The sequence below is a fragment of the Galendromus occidentalis genome, unplaced genomic scaffold (genome assembly GCF_000255335.2).
Source record: "Galendromus occidentalis unplaced genomic scaffold, Mocc_1.1 scf7180000077483, whole genome shotgun sequence".
NCBI lineage: Eukaryota > Metazoa > Arthropoda > Arachnida > Mesostigmata > Phytoseiidae > Galendromus > Galendromus occidentalis.
The window spans coordinates 473,617-496,682 of NW_003805471.1; the positions used below are offsets into that span (position 1 = coordinate 473,617).

General features: G+C 52.1%; 2 protein-coding genes across 2 annotated transcripts; both read right to left on the reverse strand.

The window, feature by feature from the left end:
- Positions 1 to 7,235: 7,235 nt before the first annotated feature.
- LOC100897847 (SEC14-like protein 2) lies at positions 7,236 to 11,555 on the reverse strand. Its single transcript, XM_003745393.2, has 14 exons — positions 11,331 to 11,555; positions 10,503 to 10,575; positions 10,339 to 10,382; positions 9,633 to 9,695; positions 9,466 to 9,559; positions 9,280 to 9,374; positions 9,069 to 9,147; positions 8,701 to 8,781; positions 8,433 to 8,519; positions 8,178 to 8,320; positions 8,036 to 8,086; positions 7,755 to 7,887; positions 7,609 to 7,655; positions 7,236 to 7,479 (listed from the first exon to the last, which is right to left on the reverse strand). The coding sequence occupies exons 1-14, from the start codon at positions 11,382 to 11,384 to the stop codon at positions 7,318 to 7,320; spliced, it is 1,206 nt and encodes a 401-aa protein (XP_003745441.1). The 5' UTR covers positions 11,385 to 11,555; the 3' UTR covers positions 7,236 to 7,317.
- A 7,172-nt stretch (positions 11,556 to 18,727) lies between these two features.
- Positions 18,728 to 22,088, reverse strand: Atg18a (Autophagy-related 18a). The gene is made up of 7 exons (XM_003745394.2): positions 21,873 to 22,088; positions 21,295 to 21,547; positions 21,047 to 21,176; positions 20,724 to 20,858; positions 20,393 to 20,562; positions 19,853 to 20,261; positions 18,728 to 19,287 (listed from the first exon to the last, which is right to left on the reverse strand). Exons 1-7 carry the CDS (start codon positions 21,938 to 21,940, stop codon positions 19,178 to 19,180), a joined length of 1,275 nt encoding a protein of 424 aa, XP_003745442.1. The 5' UTR covers positions 21,941 to 22,088; the 3' UTR covers positions 18,728 to 19,177.
- Positions 22,089 to 23,066: the final 978 nt, after the last annotated feature.

Consider the following 23,066-nt stretch of genomic DNA (forward strand, 5'->3'; position numbering starts at 1 on the left):
GGGGCGGCGGGGTTGAGCGGACTCTCCGTTTCTGGAATCCCCGCGATGAGTATCAGCGCAGAACATCTGACCGTGAGGACCGACACGCCGGCGGCGTCGCTCATGATCGTCGAGTCAACAGATCCTCCACAACAACGATCGTTGACCCCGAGACCGGTGTCCGCTGCGCAAGAGCTCGAGCATCAGGGAGATCCGAATTATTCTGTATTGCGCGTCACCGATTATCCGTATGATGACCGAATCCCATTCGGAGCCGAGTCTCGAAACGACCGAGACGTCCCGCTTGTGAGTTCAAGTCGATCCTTGCAAGGTCCGAATGTTACCACCTGGGGCTCGTATACTGATCGAGACGATTCGTCGGATCCCCGAATTGGATCAAGTTCAGCTGATGCCAGTAGCGTCAGCCCGCTCGACGGCCTCATCGAGCCAGTTTACTACACGATGCTCCCTTTCGAATCGCACAGCGTTGGCTACGGGTTGGAGGAGGACGCGAGAGCGACGCGCGGAACGCTGCGGGGGAGGAGCTCCACTGCGTCACCTCATGATGTGGAATTCAACGCGGGAACTCAGCCAGAACTCCTCCAGTCCGAATCCCCCTATTACAGCTCGCCAACATTCTCTTATATCCCGGTCGATGTCGTGGATAGACTTCAAACGGGCCGGTATGGCGATGAGACTTCCGACAGCGATTCCGGCGTCACTACATCCGTACGCGGTGCCCATGTCGGGCCGACGGAAGAGGGCGGTCGGGGATACGGAAATACAGCGCGCTTGTTCACTGGAGCCGCAAGTGTGAGTCTCCCCACGGGTCAACACTACTCGACGTCGATCTCGGGCATCGGAGTTGGGGCGGGTGGCGATCGTAGAGATCGGAACACGGCCCGAGACAGCAGTCCGAATCAATCCTCTTCGGGATCGAGTGATGGGTCTGAGCAGAGCGCTTATCTTCAGGAAGAAGCCGTCGAATCCGATGCCTTCGGAATTCTCTCGACACCAAGTCCAGATATGTATTCGCGCTTCTCCGCTTCTGAAAATAGCTCTGGGCGCTCAGAACATCACGGGTCAGTGAGCTCTTCGCTGACGTCCGGAAGCTTCGAGGTCGCAGCCGCCCGCAGCGGAACTTCAGACCCGGAATCGTCAGGTCGAGCCGAAGGTTCGCAATCTGGATCTGGGCTCGCTCAGAACGCGGTCACAGCGAGCTTTTCTTCCGAGCTCGTTGGGAGCGGCGCGATCGGAGACATGGCTGGGAGATACGTTCCCCCGTGGCCGTATTTCATGGGCCGGGAGCGAGCCGACCGCTACGACCCTTACGCAGTGGAATCACTCAGGCGAGAGCAACCAGCTCGCTACGATCCCTATGCAGCCGACTTACTGAGGAACAGCGAGGTCATAGGCGACGGAGGCGACCTTCAAAGGAATTTTCCTACCGATCGGCAGAGCCCGAGCCGCTACGATCCTTACAGAGCGGGCTCGCTGCAAAATAGCGATGTTTCCGGAGAAGAAACGCTGTATGACCCCCCGCGCGATTATCCCTCGGCTCCGCGCCGACCGGACCGCTACGACCCTCACGCAACGGAATTGCTGAGGTACAGCGAGATCGTCGGGGAAAATTCCGGTCGGAATAATCGTCGGCCATCCTCAGCGATTTGGCTCGCGAAAAACGAGCAGACTGCGAGGCAATCTCCCGAGGATGGAAGGATCGCTACCTCGCTCATCGGAACATCGGATCCCGGAGGGTTACGCCTCCTGACCGGAGACTCGAGAGCCGAGAGTGTAGAAGTATCCGCGGCACAAGCTGCTGGGACGATATCTTCTCTTGCCGATGAATCGGAGACTGCTGTGGGATTGACGACGCGAAGCAGCCTCTCAACAGCAATCAACAGTGCAATGCAAACAGATGAACGAGTTCAAACCGATGATTCCTTGCCATGGGACGCTGAAACGCGAGGGGAGCGGTCTGATTATGCGTTCACTCGGTCTGTAGTTCCAATACGAACTGAGCGCCTTGACTATCGAACGGATTCGTCGCAGTGGTCGACATCGCCCCCCACGCGGTTCGGTGAGACGAACCGTCTCGGTCATGCGAGCATGGCTGTCGGTGGAGGGAGCTCAGGGACTGGCATGCAATCGCAGGAACTCCTCGGGTCGGTAGAGAACGCCCACCAAACACGCTCCACTGTCGTTATGGGCGGAGGATTTTCCTCATCCGGCATTTCGAGAGAGGAACCCATCGTCGGAGTCGCAGAGGGCATGGCACAGGGTAACATCGCATATCTCGGAGATTTGGAAGAGGGCACCAGACCCTACGGGGGTTCTTCCGCATTCCCCGAGGAGCTTGTTCCAGTCACACGGCTCGGAGGGATGAGGCTTTCGGAAAGTCGTCTCGATCCGACTCAATCACACGGAGGACACGTCTCTGCAACAAGGACGCCCTCAGACCGACCGGCAACCCTTCTTGATTATACTCCTCAAATCGGTGAGTATCCAACGCTCACGAAATTCATTCTCTGTACTCTGAACTGCGTCGTCTCCTCTGACCTCCTGGCTCCGCCGGCACGTAGAATTATTGGTCGGCGGAGCTTTGGTCTTCACCTCGCGAATGTCGTCCGCACCCTCGTCATCAGATGCCCCTCGTTCCTGCCGAATCTTCTCGGCAGGGGAGCGCACTGCATTTTTTCGAGTTAGCGGGGCCAATCCGAGTTTTAAAAGGGGCCAGACCAGCGAAATTATGACGCGCCTCCTCGGGGTCTATACTCTAGCACAGCGATTCTCAAACTTTTTTCTCCTACGTCTCCCTTCTGCCTCTAGGGGAGCGCTCGCGTCTCCCCCGAGGGTCATCGAATATATGAGAATGTAGAGTTTCGACCGAGACATACGGCTTCATCCTCTAATTGTACAATGATTATAAGCTTGGAGTACAGTAGCAATGAGTTTGGTAAGCTTTCTGAAACTTGAAATCAGGTCGGTCGGGAATTCTCAGAACCCTGAGCGTCCCCCCTAGATTTCTCCCGCGTCTCCCCCAGGAGACGCGTCCCCCTAGTTTGAGAAACGCTGCTCTAGCAGTACGACCGAGAAACTTTTTGGGGGATGGGGGGTGGAAGTTTTCCGGAGTAGAGGTGATCGGAGTTGAATGGCTATCTGGAAGAATCTTCATTATTGGAAAATGGGACTCTTTCAGAAGGCGAAAGCTCCGCTCCGAGCCGTACGGAGCTATCAGGGGCTTCTACACGCACCCGTGATCAGCTCTCGGATAACAGCTCTCCTGCGGCTTGGAGTACTACCTGGAGGGAACAAGGATCTCCCCGGGCAATTGGTGACACAGGGAGGAGTGATTATGATACTCAGACGAGGATGAGAGGAGAGAACTTCCCAAGCCCAACTAATCTTGAGGCGTCAGGCGGATCTGGATCCAGCCACAGAGTGTCAGCTTCAGGACACCTCACGACCCAGCTCCCAGCAACAGTTCGACAAATCACTCAGGATGCACCCGAAGGAGTGCTAGGGCGTATGACGGGTTATGCCAAGAACGTCTTCTGGCCTTTCTATTCTTCGGCCGAGAGAGCGGACGCTGGTCCCAGCGACATCATCAGCACCACGTATCGTTTCAATCAAAACTCAGGTTTGTTCAGAACCAATATATCAGAGTACCTCAGAGGGACGGGTGAACCGTCGCCGTCCATGGGTGTTCCTGAGACTAGGTCTCGGTCAGGGTCTCATGGCCCTCGGTTTCTCGCAGCCTCCGCCGTGACTCTCGCTCGAGGTATGCTGGCGGTCTTCTTAGTGTGTAGTGAATTCAATGCCACAACGCGCCGGCGAATTGGTCGAGAAGGTCGATGTCTGTCTTCTCTCGTGACGTCTGTGCAACCTGGGCCTACCAGCACTTGCGATTGATGCTCGACTCGTCTACGCTCAAGACGAGATTCGAGTTTATGCTCCATTCAGGGACACTCCTCAGGAGCATCGCAAGAGTCATCCGTCCTGAGAGAATAGGCGCATGAATGGCCCACAATGAGGAACGACGCGACGTCGACGTTCGTGGAATCGACCTATCTGGCAAAGAAATGCGGAGTTGCTTTTTCTCCCATTATTTGTATCGAGCCCGAGTCGCAAGAGGCAAAACGGCGAGAGGTGCCATGGTCAAAGTTCAAGAAAGGACTGCTCTCTGAGCCACAGACAACAGCGTCTGCGTCTCGAAAGTTGAGCACGGCGGGATTTCTCTCCGTAGAGCGTTTGGGGTACATTGAATGATCGGGCAACTCGTAAACGTATCCTACGAGCGGATATTGCTTCCATAGGTCTGCGGCAGGCAGCGAACGCTGGGAGCGTCGATTTGGAAGATTCCTAACTTTCATTTATCTTTTCCTATTCATGGTCCATCGCCACGGCTGCAGACTTCGATGAGGATAGGATCTCTACGATATCCGACGACTCAAATCAAGGGGGCATCTCAAGTGGAAGTCGACAATCCTCCTCGGGTTTCTATGAAGATCTCGGATCTCAGTATCCGGTGGGCCTCCCTACGGAGGTCAGCAACGTCGCGGGTTCTGGGGACACTGCTCGGAACTCAGAAGACAGCGACTCCAGGCAAGGCTTCGGCCATTCCCCTCGACGGACGGGAGAATCTTCCCTTGAATCTTGGTCCCTCGAGCCCCCATTCACCGATCAAGGAACGATTCTTTCATCTGGTGCCGTCGTCGGCCTCGACGCATCGGGAGCCGATGGTGGTCTGTCGGCAACGAACGCCGCTCTGAAACCAGGAGCGCCCTCGATGCAATCTACTTCAGATCTACGATCATCGCCCACCTTGTCAACCCTTAGGAGCAATGAGCATCCTATTTCGATGAACTTGAACAAAGCATGGATCTCGAGCCTGGAGAAGACGGAATCTCAAGATTATATTCAGCCCTCGATGCCACCGACTCCAGGGAGAAGAACATCCATCCCATCCATCCCGCTTATCCCCGGATCCAAGCCCCGAAAAGTTTCCGAAGCCGAGAATGCGTCAGAATCCTACAGTCATGGCATGCTGACAACGAATGACGTATTTGACAGAATTCTACCGTCTCCCTCCCAGCCTAAGGTTGATTCACGAATGATGAACACACACGATTTCCCAAATCGTGAAGCTGCCGAATCAGTCTACAATTCGGGTCCTGACGGAAGTTACGAAGATTACGATTCTGCCATCCACGGCTTGACAAGGGAGCCACGCTTCACATATGTCTCCGCAGTATCGACTGAAGATGTGCCTCGAGAGCGTTCCGGGGCCCACCGTGAAGCCCCGAATCTGGCCGAGGCGACGCTTCAAGACGATCTAGTCGAATCATCAGACCTCCTAAGGTCTAGGTCGGTGCCACAAACCTCGTCCATCGAGCACACTACCCTTACGCCCGCAATTACGGCCGTCGGATCGAATTCCCTCCGCACAAGGTGAGCGGTTAGCGCGCACTCATCCCCGAGCGGGAGTAAGCTAAGCTTATTTTCTAGTTTTTTCTCCCAGCTTTCCCATTTCCAGAGAAGTATCCGCCTCCGCTAGGGATGAATTGCACAAAACTGAGGGATTCGACGCCGCGACGATCGCTGTTGCGGGTTAGTGCCTCAATATACGAAATCTCCACTATTTCCCGAGAATTTCGGAATTAGAGTCCCATGCACCTTGGAGCGGATAGTCTATGATGTCTATGAGCGAGAAAGCCAAGAATCGCGAGAACTCAATCGTCAGCCCGAGCTCATGCCCGATGATGTCGGCAAGGCCTACTTATGATGTTCTACAATAGAGGCTAATAGAATGAGTATCCTCAGAGCACGACAAGACTGCAATAGAGGACTCGCCGACATCGGAAGCACCTGCGAATATTCCGGTTTCCCACGCAGCTCCCGTACCGCCGAGCAGTTCCCTCTCGCCTTCTTCTAGACTCACGACCGAGCGCGACGTCAATCCAGCCCTGAAACCGAGCACGGCGACGGCCGAAACGACATCCAACCGGCTGCTAAATCCGGAGAGAGTGAGTTGGGACTGCGTAAATTGTACTTCCGGTGGGAACAGGCTTCTCATCCTCTTCTCTCAAATTCACAGGACCCGGATCGTTCCGGATCGAGTCGGAGTGTCGCAGAGGATGAGGCACACTCGAGCGATGATAGAGGGGACGACGAGTCCGAGATCGCTGAAGAAACGATCGATTACAGCAACGAAGTCGAGGTCAATTCGGAGTTGCAGAACGCCACCAACTGCCCGCAGGTTCTGATCGAAGATTCTTCGAAAATTCCAGAAGTAAAAACATTGGAAGTCGTAATTCCATCCGTGCGACAATCGAGCGTGAGAAGTGAGCCGCTCCTGCTCTACCAATGGAAGCTATTGAAAAATAACATCAGCCAGCAATTGGATGAAATCGAAAAGTACATCCTATCGCGAAGGCTGAACATGGCCATTCAGCCGAGCAGATTCGCCGCTCTCATGCTGCACCAACACTTCGACCGACTGACAGAGGCAGACAGGGCCAATCGGAACATCACGGAGGATCTTGACATGTTCCGGAAGTATCGCCTCCAAAAACAGCGGCTCCTCAATCACTTGACCACCTTAAATGCTACAGCGAATATCCAAGAGCTGCGTGATCGCCTCGGCGAAATTTCTTCCCAGCTGATCAATATGGTTCGATGGCTTGTGTCAGGTCTGTCAGAGTCCCGGAGTCTATCGCGAGAGGTGCGGCTCTATGCCGAACAAGTGCTGCGAATCCTACGGAAAATGCTGCTCGAACTCATCAACAATATCAGAAGTTCGTCGAAGGACGAGCTGAGCATAGGGGACAATTCAGATCTTCTCGACTGGGAAATTCTCTTAGGCCGCTCACAAGGGCTCTCTCGGCGTTTCTTTTTCTCTCGAGTGGTTCGCGCAGAGAAGCTGCCTGGAACCTCGCGATATTCAGACGCCGGCTCGACGGAAACAGCCCGGCCGGTCATCGAGGCTTCGGGAGACCCGAGACCACCCAGCCTCGTCTGATAAATAAAATCCTCATTCGCTACGGCCATCATCAGCTCTAGACGCCATGCCGATCATTGCTCGGAACGATAGGTGAAAAATCGCACAGCAGGTCGAAGCAAATTAATCCAAAAGGTCTCGTTCGGCGAGATTATTTATTCAACCGGAGAGTTATCGCAACAACTTCATGGAGTTTGAATTCAGGACTTCTGTATGATAAAAGGAAAACCACAGTGCTTGCTGATCCAAACACACTTTTTTTTTAATTTATTCGTCTAGGTATACGATCCCGGAATATCGATACAATTTCCTCTAGATAACCCGCCGGCTCAATCCGGTCAGGGTTCGTGAATCATGAGCATGTCGTCGTTGACTTTTGCCGCGGGTATTATCTGGAGGTTGAAGGCGATACTTTTCGAGCGGAGCGCTGAGAAAGTGTTATCAAAACGGAGAATGTATTCGGAGGGAGCTGGACACCGAATGCATATGAGTGCGGAAGCCTGTAAGGGACGATCCGTTTATAGGGAGAACATCATGCATGTCAATACGAAGTTACGATCTGATATCAGAATTTATCTTCAGCGAACTTCTCGGTTCGCCAAGAGTCGTCCCAGTTCTATCAATCGTACTTGATGAGAGTTGTATCGCTTATTCTCGAGCACAATCTTCTCTGAATCTGCAAATAAGGATTTTTGGAGCGTCATGGAAATGCAAGGGATGTTAGCGACTATCGACCATGAGCATCTTCCTCATCTGCGAAAAAGTCCCTGCGCACCTTTCGCCGACGCTCGTCTCAAGATAGCAAATGCGATGTCGTGACCGTCAGATTCGAATTCGACTTTGAGAGCGCTGTTCGCCTCTTCGATCAAAACCACGTGATCGTGAACTGAACGGCGACCAACACATGCCTGGAAAATTATGGGGATAGATCATGAGCTTTCGATGAAAAATTGCAGTACCCCTGCCCATGGATCAAGGAATCGACCATCTGAGCATTCGAGTTCACAGGGAGAGCAAGTCTGCGGAACGCCGCACCGTCGAAGGGGGCTAACGTGCCTTTATCAAACGATCCGCCTCGGGGATCAGTCGTATCATCTGCTGGACGACCTGCGGAGCAATTGAGCGTTTGAGTCGTTCCTTGAGCCGATGTAGCTTCACAAATGTAGCTAAGTGTAAGTGATTTACGTGTATTAATCACCTCATTGTTCAGTTTATCGACGTAGGTGATCTCATCCTCACAGCCTTCATCGCCGTTCCTACCGGTCCGCGTTCCACCGTACCGAACCGGCAATTGATCAGCGTCAATGGCGTCCAATAAAACCGGTTTCCACTTCGATGGATCTGGAAGATAATTCTGGAAGATGGCGCTCGAGAGCGGAGCCGCTAAGGGAGTCCGGAGTCTGATTCTTCCAGCTCCGGCATATCATTCCAGCGACGAGAGAGACTTAGTCACCTTTTCCGAAAATTTGTACTTTCGAAAGCGTGGTACCATTGAGCAAGGGTTTCAGGAGATTGAAAAATAGACTGAAGATCGGTGGAGCTGGAAGATAGATGGATGGAATCCGATTGCCGATTCTATCGAGTCGTATACTCTCGGCCCTCATATGATTCGTTTCTATGCGACATGCTGTTCTGGTGGAAGAAATTTGACGTCCGGGCCCGTCCAGACTCTAGACGGTGAATCGGAAGTCACGATGGCGTTATGGGAAGAAATAACCTACCATTTATCACGAAGGCATGACTCAAACTTTCGGGATAATTTAATTCGTAGGTCGATACGAGGTCTCTGTAGATTGAGAACGCTGAAGAGGAGAATGTAGCTCATGAGAGCGGGAAATACATGACCGAGTCGGATCCCTCTACTGCCTCGAGATCAAACTTGGGAAAGGGCTCTGGGTCTGTTTTATATGTGCAGACATCTCTCCTAGATCGCTATCTGCCAATTAGATCAACGATTCGTCAGCGGATCGTTCTAGCGTTGGCGACGCAATTTCCCTTCTCGTCCTTCTTCGTCTTCGTCAGTGGAAGGAAGCCGTGCGACCGGCCCGGAGACTTCTATTTCGCGAGAAAGAAGGAGACACCAGCTTACCGGCAGTCGACAGATTGGTCGTGATGTCGAAGTCCGAGAGATCGAAAATGATCGTGTTCGCTTCGACGTTGCGGCCCGTCTGTTCGAAAATTCCCCATGAGAATGTCTCCGTTGTCTATCTCAACAATTTTGAAGCCACGTCGAGGCCGAATTCCGTGTCGTATGCTCTGTTTGGTATGAGAATTCGAGGCTGCATCTCCAGGCTACTCACCTTGGCGCGTTGCTCTCGCAGAAGCAGTAGTGCTCTTTCCATTCGATGGAGCACGACTTTCACAACGTCGGTCCGTCGAGTGAACTCGAGGAAGTCTGAGACGCAAAGGCAGGCGTTTGAAACAGAGGCCATCCTCGTTCTATACCTCAGCGTACATGAGTCCTGTCGCACACGCGACGAGCTTACATTTCGGTTGCATGTTGGCCATCGGATAAATCATGACGCAGCCCCCGAGTTTGTCGAATCCAAGGATTCCTCCAGGATATATTTTTTGGAGACCCTTGAAGACGGACACGCTGCATTGAGCTTTCTCTGAGTCTATACCAGTCTCGGGTCGGATCTCGGGGACTTACCTTATTGATTTTGAATTCCTCCAAAATATGATCTAGTCTCCAACTTTTTCGGAAGTGAAGGCTCTGAAGTTCGGAGAAGAAGCGATGAGTCACTCTTGTCGATATAACCGCCGCAAAAGAGGCTAGCCCAATGCCCCAAATGTCATCGTGAGCTGGGCTATACGCCGATTCCTCTGCGACCTGGTGTTTTAACAACAATGAGCTCCCGGGGACGCATGTGAAACCACAGACAGGCGTAATGCAAGTCTTCATGAGGAAGGCGCTCTCATTCCCTCCGGAAAGGTTCCTGATATTGCACCTCCATGGCGAGCCAAGGATAGCCAACCACTCGCGGAGAAATGATTCTTGTTTGATCATCAGACTCTCGCTTCTGAGGCAGTCGTTTGCGGGAGTCCAGCAAGCATTCTTCGGCTTTATCGAGAGATTCCGAACTAATTTCTGCGATGGCTAGCCGGAACAAATTATCGAAATGATGTGATCGCTCGTTACGACATTAAAGCTCGGATGGAAGCAGGCACACATTTCAGGCAATCAGAGGCACTTTCGATTTCTCCGAAGATTTCCTCCATCTACGGTCGCTTTTTGCTTGGATTACTCCCCGAACGATCGGAATGAGCCACTCCGAGGGAAGCTCGGAAAGCCTCTGATGGAATAAAATTATATCTGCATATCAAATGGGGTATTTAATGGGGAAGCTCGCGGGTACCTTTTCGAGCATGGCCTTCGCCGCTTCGACATTGAAATTCCTCGCTGAAAAGTACGAAATGTTCCAGACCGCGCTTCGGATATTTGAGCTCTTCCTCGCAGAGCCTTGATTCACACATCATGAATGACGAGCGAAAAGATCGCTGAATCTCGATAAATGATTACCACGCAGCCATCGGAGGCAAAAGTAATCATCGTGATAGTTCTCGGTGAGCAGTCCACGTGCGAGCTGCTTGAACTGGAAAGAGAAATGAGAGGCGATTACCGATTCTGTACTTTAGACTCCCTCCGTCTCGTATGCAGCTCGCACTACAGGGGCTTTCATCGAAACTCTTCGATTGAGGCCACTCTCAGATCGTCCGTGATTTGCGAACATCCAATCGCAAACGTGTGAGTCTCGCTTCCGTTCTTCACGCGTCAGTTCCGCAGAAGTGCTCGGTTTGTAGCTCCAGAAATGGGTCATCATAGGGGTTTTTCTGGTGATCGCCGGAGTCTTTGCCGCCTCGACCTTGCCATATTCCGGGACCGACCTTCAATCAGGTGACTCTCATCCCCATGGAGTTTCCGACTGCGGCCCATCGGAATCAAAAGCGGGGGATTGAAGCTTCGACGCTCGCTCTTCGGCAGACGATTGATCTTGAATTGTACGTTCCCCGAGCCTTGATTACGCAAAAGAGTGATTCTTGACTCCTTCTAGCCAGAAGAAGCCACTTACGTCTTGGTCGCGTGAATGAAGCAAGACTCATACTTCGGAGCAGCCATGCAGCAAGGATCTTCATCGAATTCTGGCTCATCTCATTTCGGAATAGCCCCTGGACCCTTGACCGATCTTACGTTTTCGGTAGAGAATCGAACGAGGTAAGAGGTACTCTGACACGCTGCAAATTCTCGCTGCTTGGCAAGAGTCCGGAATCAGACCGGAAGAAAGGCACTTGCATATCCTAAATACGTTCGGCATACTCTACCACGAAAATGGGATTCAAGGCGGTTCACCTCAGTCAGAGCTGCTTGCTGTCGCTCGGTGAGATGTCCGAGATGTCCCTCCATTTCTGTCCGAGTGAGCAGAGCGTATGGGGAACTCCGAACGTCGGCAGCAGCAATGTCGATTGCAGAAGTGGAATATCTCTCGCCGAATCAGTTGTTTGCTTTCACGCACACCGCACACAGTCACTGTTTGATCATGAGAACACAGCTGAGGCTGAGCTAACGAGCACCAATGCCCAAGATGGCGAGGGAAGGTGTCCAGATGAAGATCAAGAAGAGAGGCAAAGTGGGGAAGGCTCCTTACGCAAACTCGCGTTGCCGTCGACGTCGGTCCATGCCGACGTAGATCCCCGCTGAATTGGAATGAGTCAATATTCGAATCACTTAGCATGGCAAATCCTCGACACGAATCTCACCGAGCATGGCTCCATCTAATAGCTCTGGGAAGCAATATGAGCCTTTCGAAGCTTCGTCTCAATCCATCGTGGAAACCCTTCATTGAGTCCGCAACTCCGAATTATCGGAAGTCCGAGTTGAATCCGAGCGTGAATGATGTACCATGCTGTATGCGAGAATACTGTTTGACCGGAGGGGATTAGCTGCACGTTGCTCTTCGAAGAAGCTGCCAAGTCGGGCTTGAAGATCTCGATGCACAGATTCGATAAGCGCCCTGAGCTCGGCAGCAAAGTCTTGCCGTGGCAGCGCACTTCGTGCCCCATCATTTGTTCCGCTGACCATTATTAGGACGACTACCTCGCCTTCCAAGTGACTGCCGTCGATCCGACTCAATCAATGCGCTCTAGTGACTAAGTCCTCGTCCTAATGCGATTTCCATGGGCCGGAGCCAGCGAATGATATAGTGCTGATTAGAATGAGATGCCATCGAATTGATAAAATCCTGCTCAGAGTTGATAAAAAATGTGAACGATTCCAGGACTTCGGTCGGTTGTCAGAACTACCTTAATCAAAAGCGCGCTCTGGACCCACGTCGCACAGCACGATTAGATCCTTCTGTATACCAGGTCTACAAGGTGAATGAAGCCTGCTGATGCGGAAGGCATCGCTTGACGTTTGAGAAAAAGACGTAAGAAAATATGAAGTAGTCCTCGATCTGTCGGTCGCCATGATTCCATGGTGGGACTGGCCGTCCGTGGACGCGAGGGACCGAGGCTCGAAGAATTGTTCGTGAGCACGAGGATTGCAACTAGCTTATGTTATTGCCCAAAGCTCCGTACAAGATCACTACTTCGTAAGCCTCAACTATCGGGCCGCTCTCCTGGAGGCGTCTCCTGGGAGAATCCAAGCCGCGTAAAGAATCGCTCACCGAGCGAGGCTGCTGATTTGGTAGGCATCAGCAGGCAGCCATGATGCGAACTACCCAATATATTCATTTACTTAGCTTGCCTTTGGAACTGGGAAATATGTTCAGATCTGGCACCTTGCTTCTACGGAAAATGCCGTTGAGGAAGGAAAATCCGTGGTTTATTCTCATCCGCGAACGAGGAACCTCGGGCGGAACGGGCTGTGACTAGTAGCTCGTATGCGACGTCCCTTTCACACAAATCCAGCCCCCTGCTACCCCAATGATGAAAATGCGCCGGTGGATCAACACTGTACAATTAATTAGCTTCTGGAATCGCCCTCCGAGGTTGAGACTTTGGGCAGCGAGGGGAAGAGCTCCTCATCCCCGAAGAGAAAGATTCGATCGTCCCTTCCCTCTCAGCATTGCATCTTGACTCAGCCTTGTTTTGATCCTGTATGACGCAGATATCTTCTCTATTCCGACGCGGTCTCTTCTCGGAGCGAACACGAATGTTCGCGACCGTTTCTTCAGTACGACGGACGTACTGCGCTGGAGTTGGCGATCGATCGAGCCTCGCTCCTCACACCGGATGCCCGTATCTTCGCGACCAGAAAAAAAAACGAGCAGAAGCGATTCTGGAGATTTCGAATAGCAAAACAGACTTCTGGAGGAGTGATCCACGCAGCTCAGTCTAGCGATTCCCTTGATAAGTTCGAACCATCGTCATGCAAGAATGAAGAAAAACGAATGTTGCTCTTCACTGAAGAGGTTTTATGCATTTTAGCACGGAATCGCAGAATTTTTCGCGACTTTCGGAAAACCTCCTAGCGGTACAATTCGGCTCAATTTTCTTGTTCACATCTCAATCATGGATCTTCTGTTTACCTCTGTAGGGAACTTGGATGACGTATCCCGAAACTTCCCCGATTATTTCGGAAGGAATTTCCATGTACAGCCCGGAGCCTGAGAGAAAGTGAACGGCAGGCGAAACAGAAAGTTTCGCTGATCCAGAATTCAAAAGAGGGAGATTGCGATTCATGTGTCGATCAAACTTTGGGGTACATGAATGAAGAGAGATCGACCCAAGTACATAGGTTGAGCTTCAGTAGAAAGTACAATTTTTTCGCCCTTCCCCCGGATTAATGAAATGGAACGGTTCGACGGTCCAACGCGTTCGAGACAGCCGAGGAAAGTGTTAAACACATTCATGGCTTCCCGGTGTCACTGTTGTATATTCATGCGTGATCGCTCCCGACCGTCGCGGTCTTCAAATCTAAGACCGCATACGGATCCCAGCTCGGATGATCCTCCTCCTTACTCTACACGTCATCGAAGCTGGACTGTACCTACCATTTGAGTTCCCTGACCTCGAGTCTGCCATCGGAAGCCCTTCTATCCCCGATAATCCTTCGACCTTGGCGGATTCCGTAGAGCAACGAGAATACGCTCATTAGTGGGTGAGCGACTGATGAACGACGTCAAAGCTCGGCGCGGCGGCAGGGCGATCGCCCAGAAATCTGCGAATACGAAAAAATTGCAGATATCAAATTTCCTCTGCAGACTCATCGACGAGCTCTACCGACTCGTACCGAAACATGGGTGGTCGCCACCCTTGAGGGAGTCCCTCCCGATCATATCTTCATCGGAAGAGGTGAGATAGTGTGTCCTCTTCGACCTTAGGAACGGAGGGCTGGTCCCGGGCTTTGCGAGATCGATGTATTCCTGGGTTCGAGTATCGGAGCCATCACCTGCCCATCGGGAGCAAGTGAAGCCTGCCTCGGAAGTAATCTCCAATGGCTGAGCGAAGCGCCTCGTCCCCTTGCAAAGACGCCACCGCTTCGGACATCTCCGCTCGTGTCGTAAGGTGTCTCGGGTGAGGGCTATCGTTACGGCGAACGAGCTGTCGGCTCCTGTAGGTGAAGAGATTGTCCGTTCTGTACCACTATCAGACACCCCCGAAAGTCCTAGGCCCTAGGCTATCTCAATCTTGGCGTATCCGATGGAAGGACGATTCCCATTGACACGTAACAAACTCTGGCCGTCGAATAGATCTTAAATATTTGACCTCGTCCAGAAATACCGAATGACATGCATCGGATTCAGAATCCGAGAGGTCGGGTAAGCTAGTATGCGAGTGGTGCTTCTCGGTGCAAGTCTCCGTCCGCGTGCGACCCGTTCACCGGCTGTATCTGTGAGCGGGGGAAAAGACCTGAGGAAATTTCCAGCATGGAGCTTTTTCGCTCGTTCCGAAAGTGTTCGAGAGCATCATTCGGATGGCAGTCTCCTGATAATATGCATCGCTCGAAAACGATTTCGTCCCAGGAACCTCGTTTCCGACATGAAGATATTCCAGAGAGTTCTGTGGAACCCGATCCAAGAGCCTGATTCTGCGCTTCCTCGATCCTTAGAAGCGGCTCGAGTAGACCTCAAGCACAAACCAACGGAGGATCATGGAATCTCCATTCGACGCCAGCGTCCTGTCAATGTCCATCCGGAAGTGTCAGCAACAAACGGCACGGGCATCAAGTTATGGAAATACGCCGGGGAATTCCGATCGAGCCGAGTCCTGACCACGTCCTCATCAGAGTCAATCATTGCAGCCGAAGCAACTCAGTGAGCCCCGCTTCGGCAGCCGGTTGCATAACATCAGTGAAGAAAACTACAAATTGATTGGCGTAAGATGGACACCCGCACGAGTTGCCCTCGACGCTCGGACAAGCATTCAATGTGCAAAGCTTGCCCCATCTCGATCAGTCGGAGTCAGTGTTCTTCATAATTGGAGCCAGTAGATACCCAAGAAAGCAGGTGGGGTTTGCAGAATAAGTTCGAGTTGAACCTTCAAGAATCCTGCGATCCTTCAACTTCCTGCCACAGTTACATTTTCCCTGTTCTCGATAAACTTCGCGCGTGCTTCGGTCATTGCTAGACCCGCCCTTCAATCTGGTGGTCTTTCCGGCCAGCCATCGGGGCGACAATCGACGACAGTGTGCACCTGGACGCACCTGAAATTGGCCGAAGAACTCTTTCCGGAGTCAAGATCTTCACCTCGAGTAGCCCGTAACTGCTGAGCGCAGCCGTGATCGTCCATCGGATCGGAGCTCCAATGCCCGTCCGGATGCTATCAGAATGGTGAGGTGGTACTTCTCGTGGATTGATATCCGCTCCCTTCATTCCGGGTATATGAAGATGGGTATGTGTTGCGGGCGGTCTGGGCCTCGAGAGGAGCAAGGTCTCAGCGTCGGTCTGCTTGCGGTTGGTGAAGCCATAATCGGTGTCCGAACTTCCCGACGACGATGTCCTCTCGACCATTCCACGGCTCCAAGAGGCGGGGGAGATCGCCTGACCTTGCCCCGTACTGACCCCCGCCCCCCAAGACGATTCCAGGATCCTCGCCTGCGTCCATGGGAGCCGTGATTGGGCTTCGCAGCCGTGGTATTAAGCGCAATTGCGGCTTTTCTTTAACATGAGACTCTATGGCGGACAGCGAATAACCGCAGTCGAAAACCGCGGGTTTTCATGAAACATGCGGCTCTTGCAATGCCTAGCCGTGACGCGGCAGTGATTTTTCCGCCTGTCAGCCCGGTTTGGAAGCACTTCAGATCGCTAGATCACGTCATTCTGAGCAAGGAACGTGGGGTACGCCAACCCGTTGAATGCATGATTTCTGAGCCTTTCTTTGGTGAAGGATAACTGACGCGAAGCAAGTCAAAGAAGAATATTCTTAAGTTTGTTCTTCTTCAGTCAGGGTCCTTCCTGGGATGTGAATGCGGATCGCTACGGGGGAAATCGTTCTAGACTCTATAGTCATTGAGGTGGGTTCCCCCAATCAAGGGCAGCATGGTGGAACAGATGCCATCTTAGTCAGAACTTCTCTTCCATCCGACGAAGGCTCCGGTCAACGGGATCACGCCTAAAGCCATCATCGAGTGTGATGAAAACTGGTGCAGCTTCGCGGGAGCGATGGCTCCGAGTAAGAACTTGGCATCATATTCGTATCATCACATATCGAAAAGCCAGGAGGCTAGCCCGAGACCATTGCTCCCGGAAACCTGACCGTTCGCGAAAAAAGTACCCGACACATCACGGCGAAACTGTCTCTCGAGCTCCCATGACTTTCCGGTAAACTTCTTTCGGTAGATCTTCTTCCGAGTAAGCCCACCCGAGCTCCCGCTCGCTATCCGATCGGAAAATCAGAATCCAAGCGGGAACTTCCTATACTGCTGGGCACGTACGGAACCCGTCGATCCTGCGAGAGTCTTGGAGCGCTATTTTCCTCGGACCAAGCGTCGTCGAAATCCAGGCACGACATTAAAACTCGCCATCACGGAGCAATGTTCTCGGGAGAAATTTAGGAAGGGACAGCTTTGTCGGCCATCGGAAAGCAGTATCGGCTGGGAGAGAGATTGTTTCAGAATATTATAAATGGTCTGAGGGGGGCTTATCTCTGCTCTCAGCGCTTAGGAATACAGTATAGAATCGCTGCGGTTTCAAGCCAAAATCAGCCGGAAATTCTGTTGTCAGGGAGTCTTGAGCAGTGAATCGGGCGGAAATCCGATTCTTGAAGCTCGCTGCGACGGAGAAGACAGCTGACTGAGAGTATCCCGTCGCGCTGCTCTGAATCGCACCACACATAGAAGCGCAGCCGCGGCCCTCCGCGATCCGTTCAAGATTGAATCGGGGTATTCCGCGACCAGCCAATCCTATGCTTGAAGCACCGAGAAATCTGTGTATTCAGATAATTCGGGAACTCCAAATCTTCCGCATTTGTCTGTGACGGCCATAGAGATCAGGAATCATCACTCCGGGCTTGTATACCTCGTTTTCCTTGATGCTCATCTAAGGAAGCACACTCAACTTCCTCTAATTTTTCCGTGAATCGCCTGATATTACGAGGGAGTTACGCGGTCATCGACGAGGGCCGCGCCGTAAGTGTCGGGCATCCCTTGTACTGCATTCTCGTCGCTCACCTGAATCCGCCGGCGATCGCCCGTTTCGGCTCTATACTGGAATCTCCCGTCTGCGGGTCGTCAGTGGGGGCCTTCCAGTATGCCGATCGTGGAAGCTCCTCGTCGGCGACCGATTGCCGATAGATATCCGCTTACTGGGCAACCACGGTGTTCCGATCCTGCCGATAATGCTGAGTTCGGAAAAGCTCTATTCACGGCCTTCTTCGGCATTCTGGCGCTCGGAGCGAAATATCTACTTGTAAGATCTATTCCGTGTCTGTTCGCGGAGGTCCGCGCGAAGCGTTTCAACAGAGCACCGTTTCCGCTTCCTCGGCGAAGAATCGCGCGCGTAACAGGGTAAATCGGCGTTTGCCGGTGATAAATCCAATCTTGAGACATGAAAGCTCGGAGCCTCCGGGCTGGAGCCCGATGGAAGAGAGACCTGTCGGAGGAATCGTATCTTGAAGCTTGTATTCGAAACGACGGCGGGACGAGCTTCCTCCTACATATTTTGAGCAATGGAGTCACAAAGTGTGCCCATTGTGAACGAAGACAACATTTATCGGAGACTGAGAACTTATCAGGGATGATTCTTTATTTTTTCCTCAACAAGTTTTATCAACAATAGCCGCTATCTTCAGAATGATCGCCCCGCATGAACCATTCGCTCTCGAGTCATTTTGTACAAGCAGTATTTCCATTACATTGATCCCCTCGGAGTCCGGGGAGCTGCACTTCCTCATTTCGGTGAGTTTTCACTTGAGACATACTGTGATCTACTCCCTACCTCATGGCGCCGCGATCGTGTAGCGAAAAGAAAAAACGGGGATTTCGAAGGCTAATACATGCATTTACTATAAGGTTTATGGTAATCCTCAGATAACGCTCCTAACATCTGGAGGCTCCGCGGTCAAGAGAACCAGTACTAACAAATCCGATAAGAAGGCGCGAGCTCGGCTGCGACTCAACAAATAAAAATATGTCGTGGGTCATGATGCTAATCATAGATAAGACCGTAAATGCGTACGCTCCTCGAACTATGGGTCGCTCTATGTACAATATACGCTGCCGGGTCGTTTCCCCACCAAGGGATTGGGAATTCTGACCCAGAAGCGACGCCCGCGCCATCCCTTTCTCAGTCTTTCCGGAAGCTCCCTGGGAAAGCCGTAATCCAGCGAGCTCACAGAGTTCGGAAAATTATTAATGACGACCTAATGGAGGGCGACGCACGTCTCTACCGCCGGAGACGGCTGACGCGTGGCAGGGACACCCTCCATGCATCATCCCCTCAAATCACTCGGTACATGTGAATGTTTTCAGCCCCTTTTTTTGTTGTGGCCCCCCACTGGCGGGAGCTCACTCGTTTTGTTGCGCTTTGCAGTCTCCGCTGTCTCCTCCCTGTACTGTGATCCTTCTCTTGAATCGTCTCATTCGATGAGTCTCGAGAATCAGCCGCGAGTCTACTGTTCGTTCACAGAACGCTATGTGGAATACGAAGAGACGCACAGGGAACGGAAGAGTGCGTCTTGCTCACATGCAGGAAATCATTCGAATCGAATACAATTCAAACCATCCCAATGATCTCCTCTTCGATCGTGACCAACTAATTATTCAACCCCGTGGCTCATGGGCGGGAATTCAGCGTCGTCTTGGAGTCGCAGGCTATTCGCTGAACTCGGCGAATTAGGAGAAGCTTTGGATGCGTCTTGGATTTGATCTGGGAATGGAAACAGTTACTCAGTAACTTATCCGCCGTAATTGTCTACTACGTTCCTCTCGGAGCATCTTAAGACGACTCTGTGCATATCGTTCTCGCTCTTCAGCAATGCAGGGGAAGCTTACCTCCATGCGAACTTTCGACGGCTAAGCATACAGACTAATAAATTCTCATCATCCACATCTAACGAACGGAAAAACATCCGACGGCGTATGTATTTGATCATGTGATCTGATGAGAGGGAGATCGCACGTACGATACAGGGAATATCACTCGTCAATTATTGTGTTATGGGTTATGGGGTTACGCGAACAATGCCGACGAAACCTTAGCCTCAATCTTTCCACCAGCTCTAATCAGCACATTTTCGAATGTTATTAGCATCAGCGGGGGGACGGAAACGACGCAATACCGTCGACGAGATTTGCGAGCAAGCGGACGAACCTACGAGCGAACCAGGGGGATTCAACTACGCTACCTTCGAGGCTCTCGGAGCGAGTATTGATGCCCTCAGCGACCAGCGCGTAACTCATGCCGCCTTTCGGGTTCACACATCCAAACGTACCTCCTCCTGAACTCGGTGTTGTCGGGGCGCCCACTGTTGTCTCGCTGCCAGAAACGCCTTCCAGGAGGTTATGTTGTCGCCAAAAAGAACAATCGCCCCCCTGCTCGACGTTCACGTTATACACGTAGAGGAATCCGTTTGTAGAGGCAACGAGCAGGCGACACTGGCGGTCGATGGTACTCAGAGCGACAACGGATGGAATCCCGGAGAACGTCAGTTTCGCAGTGGCGAATGAACGACCTTGCGCGAAAACATCCGAAACCGCGAAAGGCAGATAGCTCGAGCCGGACATCAACGCTTTCCCGAACATGTTCATCCAGCCGGCATCCTCTTGGAAACTGCCCACGGTGGGTTGCGCACTTGCGGTGCTCGATGCGCTGTTCTCATCCAGTTTGAAGATATGGACGGTCTGTTGAGAATCGATCTAGAGTATTAAACCGGAATGCAAGGACCCTCCGGGTGACTTGAGTTGAGCTGTGACTCTACAGCACGGCCATTTTCAAAGCACCGGTGGCACCATTCTCGATGGTGTGAACTTACCTCTGTATTGCTGGCACAAGCTAGGAGTGTAGATTCGGCGTTGAATGCCAGGGAATATATGGTGGCGCAACGTTTCAAGCCTCGTCTCAATTCATATATCCGAGTTCCATCGGTCACTGAGAAAACTCTGATGACGGTTCCTTTCTCTGATGCTGATGCGAGAAGCGAGCCTGATGTGGGGTCGAATAGCTTCGTTAAGTCTCGGAGTTTTCTACGGCCAGAAGTTCCAAATTCCTCATGGGCCTTTCATGCTTTTCATGCAAGCGCTCCCCGTGACGGTGCCTATCGGCTCACGGCTAAATGTAAGAAGGAATTAGAAGTAACGCCTAACCGTTTGTGTTGAATGCCAGAGCGGCAAGCGGGGAGTTGTGAGCTGGAATCATTATTTTGGCGCAGAGATTTTCTGTATCGAATATCTGAATTTCACCCATGGAGGTACTCCCTGGATAGGCGAGATAGGTCACACCTGAAAGTTTTGTCAACATTAGCGGATCCAAAGGATATCAACTTCGGAAAATGAATGATAATTCTTGCTTCATCACAGCATTGTGGAACAACGAAATTCTGCAACCGATGATTGCCGCGGGAATCACGACGCGAAATGCTGTGCGAGATCGGAGGCTCCCATGAGTTTTGCTCGTAACGATGCCCTACCTCTGTCCGAGGCTGTCGACAGAGCGCAAACACCCTTCGGATTCGCTGGAGTATCTCGGATCGTGTGAAGTACTCTCATGTCCTGGATATTGTGGATGTACAGCGATTCTTCGAGGCACACCACTACCCGCTGGAATTAGAGCCGAATCGGGTCAAACCCAGGTAAGAAATTACGAGCGGTTCTTCTGTGACGCTGCTGCCAATGGGAATTACGAATTAGACAAGCGCATAGAATCACGGTTACTCACAGATCGATTCAACTTGACGGCGAGAATCGCGTTCGAGTAGGAAAAGTTTGTGATTTCCTTCCCCCGTTTGAAGTGACAAACTTTCAACTTCCGGGAGCTCGGTAGGCTGACGAATGCCACCAAACTCGAATTGAAGAGCCGCTCGATTAGGGCGATATCCTCCTGCTCCCCACTGTGATGAATCTGCTCGAGTCGATCGACATTGTTGAGGGCGAAGAAGCGATAACCAGTTTTTGTGCCGACCGCCAAAGATCTGAAATCACCAAGAGAATCGTGGGTCTCTCTTCGACGCTCTTCAGTATAGTTCTCTTATCCGGAACCCCTAGGCTCTTGGCCTTCGAAGCAGCAGCGATTCTCGAACCGCATCTACGCAGAAGAAGGCATCTTCTGCGTCGAATTTGTTTTTCAGGAAGCGTCAGCGGGGGCGCCTGCAGAATCGGAAACCGAGACTGGGAGCTCGATTCGATTCCCAATTTCACTGCGAGATCGCTGTAGGTGCGGCCGAATGGAACGATTGCGTCGTTAACGCTCCCTCTTAGAGATATCCGGAACGCTCCGATTTTCGCCTTCGCACTTACGTGAAGTCCTGGTTGAAGTTGACGAAAACGCTTTGTTGCGAAAAAGGATCGTTCTCAGAATAACTCATCTTGACGAGTTCTATCTACGACGATCAGGAGGATCCCGTGCTCAACCCGAAACCAACTATGCGTCACAAGCGTCCTAACAACAGATCAGCTGTTGTTCCTCCTCTCGGGGACTGTGTCTGTTCGCTGCTGCAGCTGTTATGATACTCTTGTGTGTGTGCTGCTGCTGGGGTGTCCCAAACAGTCAGCTCAGATGTTTACATTGATGGATGCATTCCCCAGCGTCTCTCATGAGCGGGCGCTTAGAGAAGTCACGAAGTCCGGGCAATGTGCGCGTCATGTTGGCCGAGAGAGTTCATCGCTGGAGAATCGACGAAAAGCAGGCTCGAATGGAGCCTGTCTCAGCCCCCAGAACTGTAGGCTACAGCAAGGCGGAGGACGGACAAGAACCGGCCCTCGGTACTGCAGAATCCTCGGGCAGAGACGCGCAGCGAGCAATGCTTTCAACTCTGCACTGGAAGGAAGGAACTGCATACCCGAAGACGAGAGGATACGATGTACACGATCGAAGTTAAAATTGGGGCTCGGGGGAAGATGTCTTGCGACCTTTGTTGTCGCAAGCCAGTGAGGCAGCACTCTGTCCCCTGGATCGAGGGAAACTCACGACAGCCCAGTACGAGGTCAGGAGATGGGCCCTAGGCTTCCAAAACTCGACTGTATTCCGCCCATTCCTCGATGGGGAACTCGGCTGATCGTCTTCCGTAGCCCGGGAGATATGCGATATGGTTCGTTCACTCCCCAGAGTGAATCTGCTACCGTGAACGAGTTGCGTCGATCTTAGATATGATAAAGCTGGGCGGAGTGGAGACAGCTGCTCGCGAACGTGAGTAGCAACTTCGAGAGCAGTTCGATCGCTCTCAGATTGGACCGACTCCGACAAACGGACGTCCATGTCCGAATACTGACATCCAAGACGATGGATAATGACATCTGTGAAGAAGCAAACTTGACGTGGATCACTTGTTGGACTTGGAGATGGGAAATAGATCTACCCTGACGAGGTATCGTATTTCGGATTGATCAGAGGAACCAAGGAATCCCGATCCGAGAATCTGCGTGGAAGAGCTCTTCTGGCGCTCGCAAGAGCTGGACCTCGCGCATGAGATGTGGTGTCTGTCGGTCACCGCT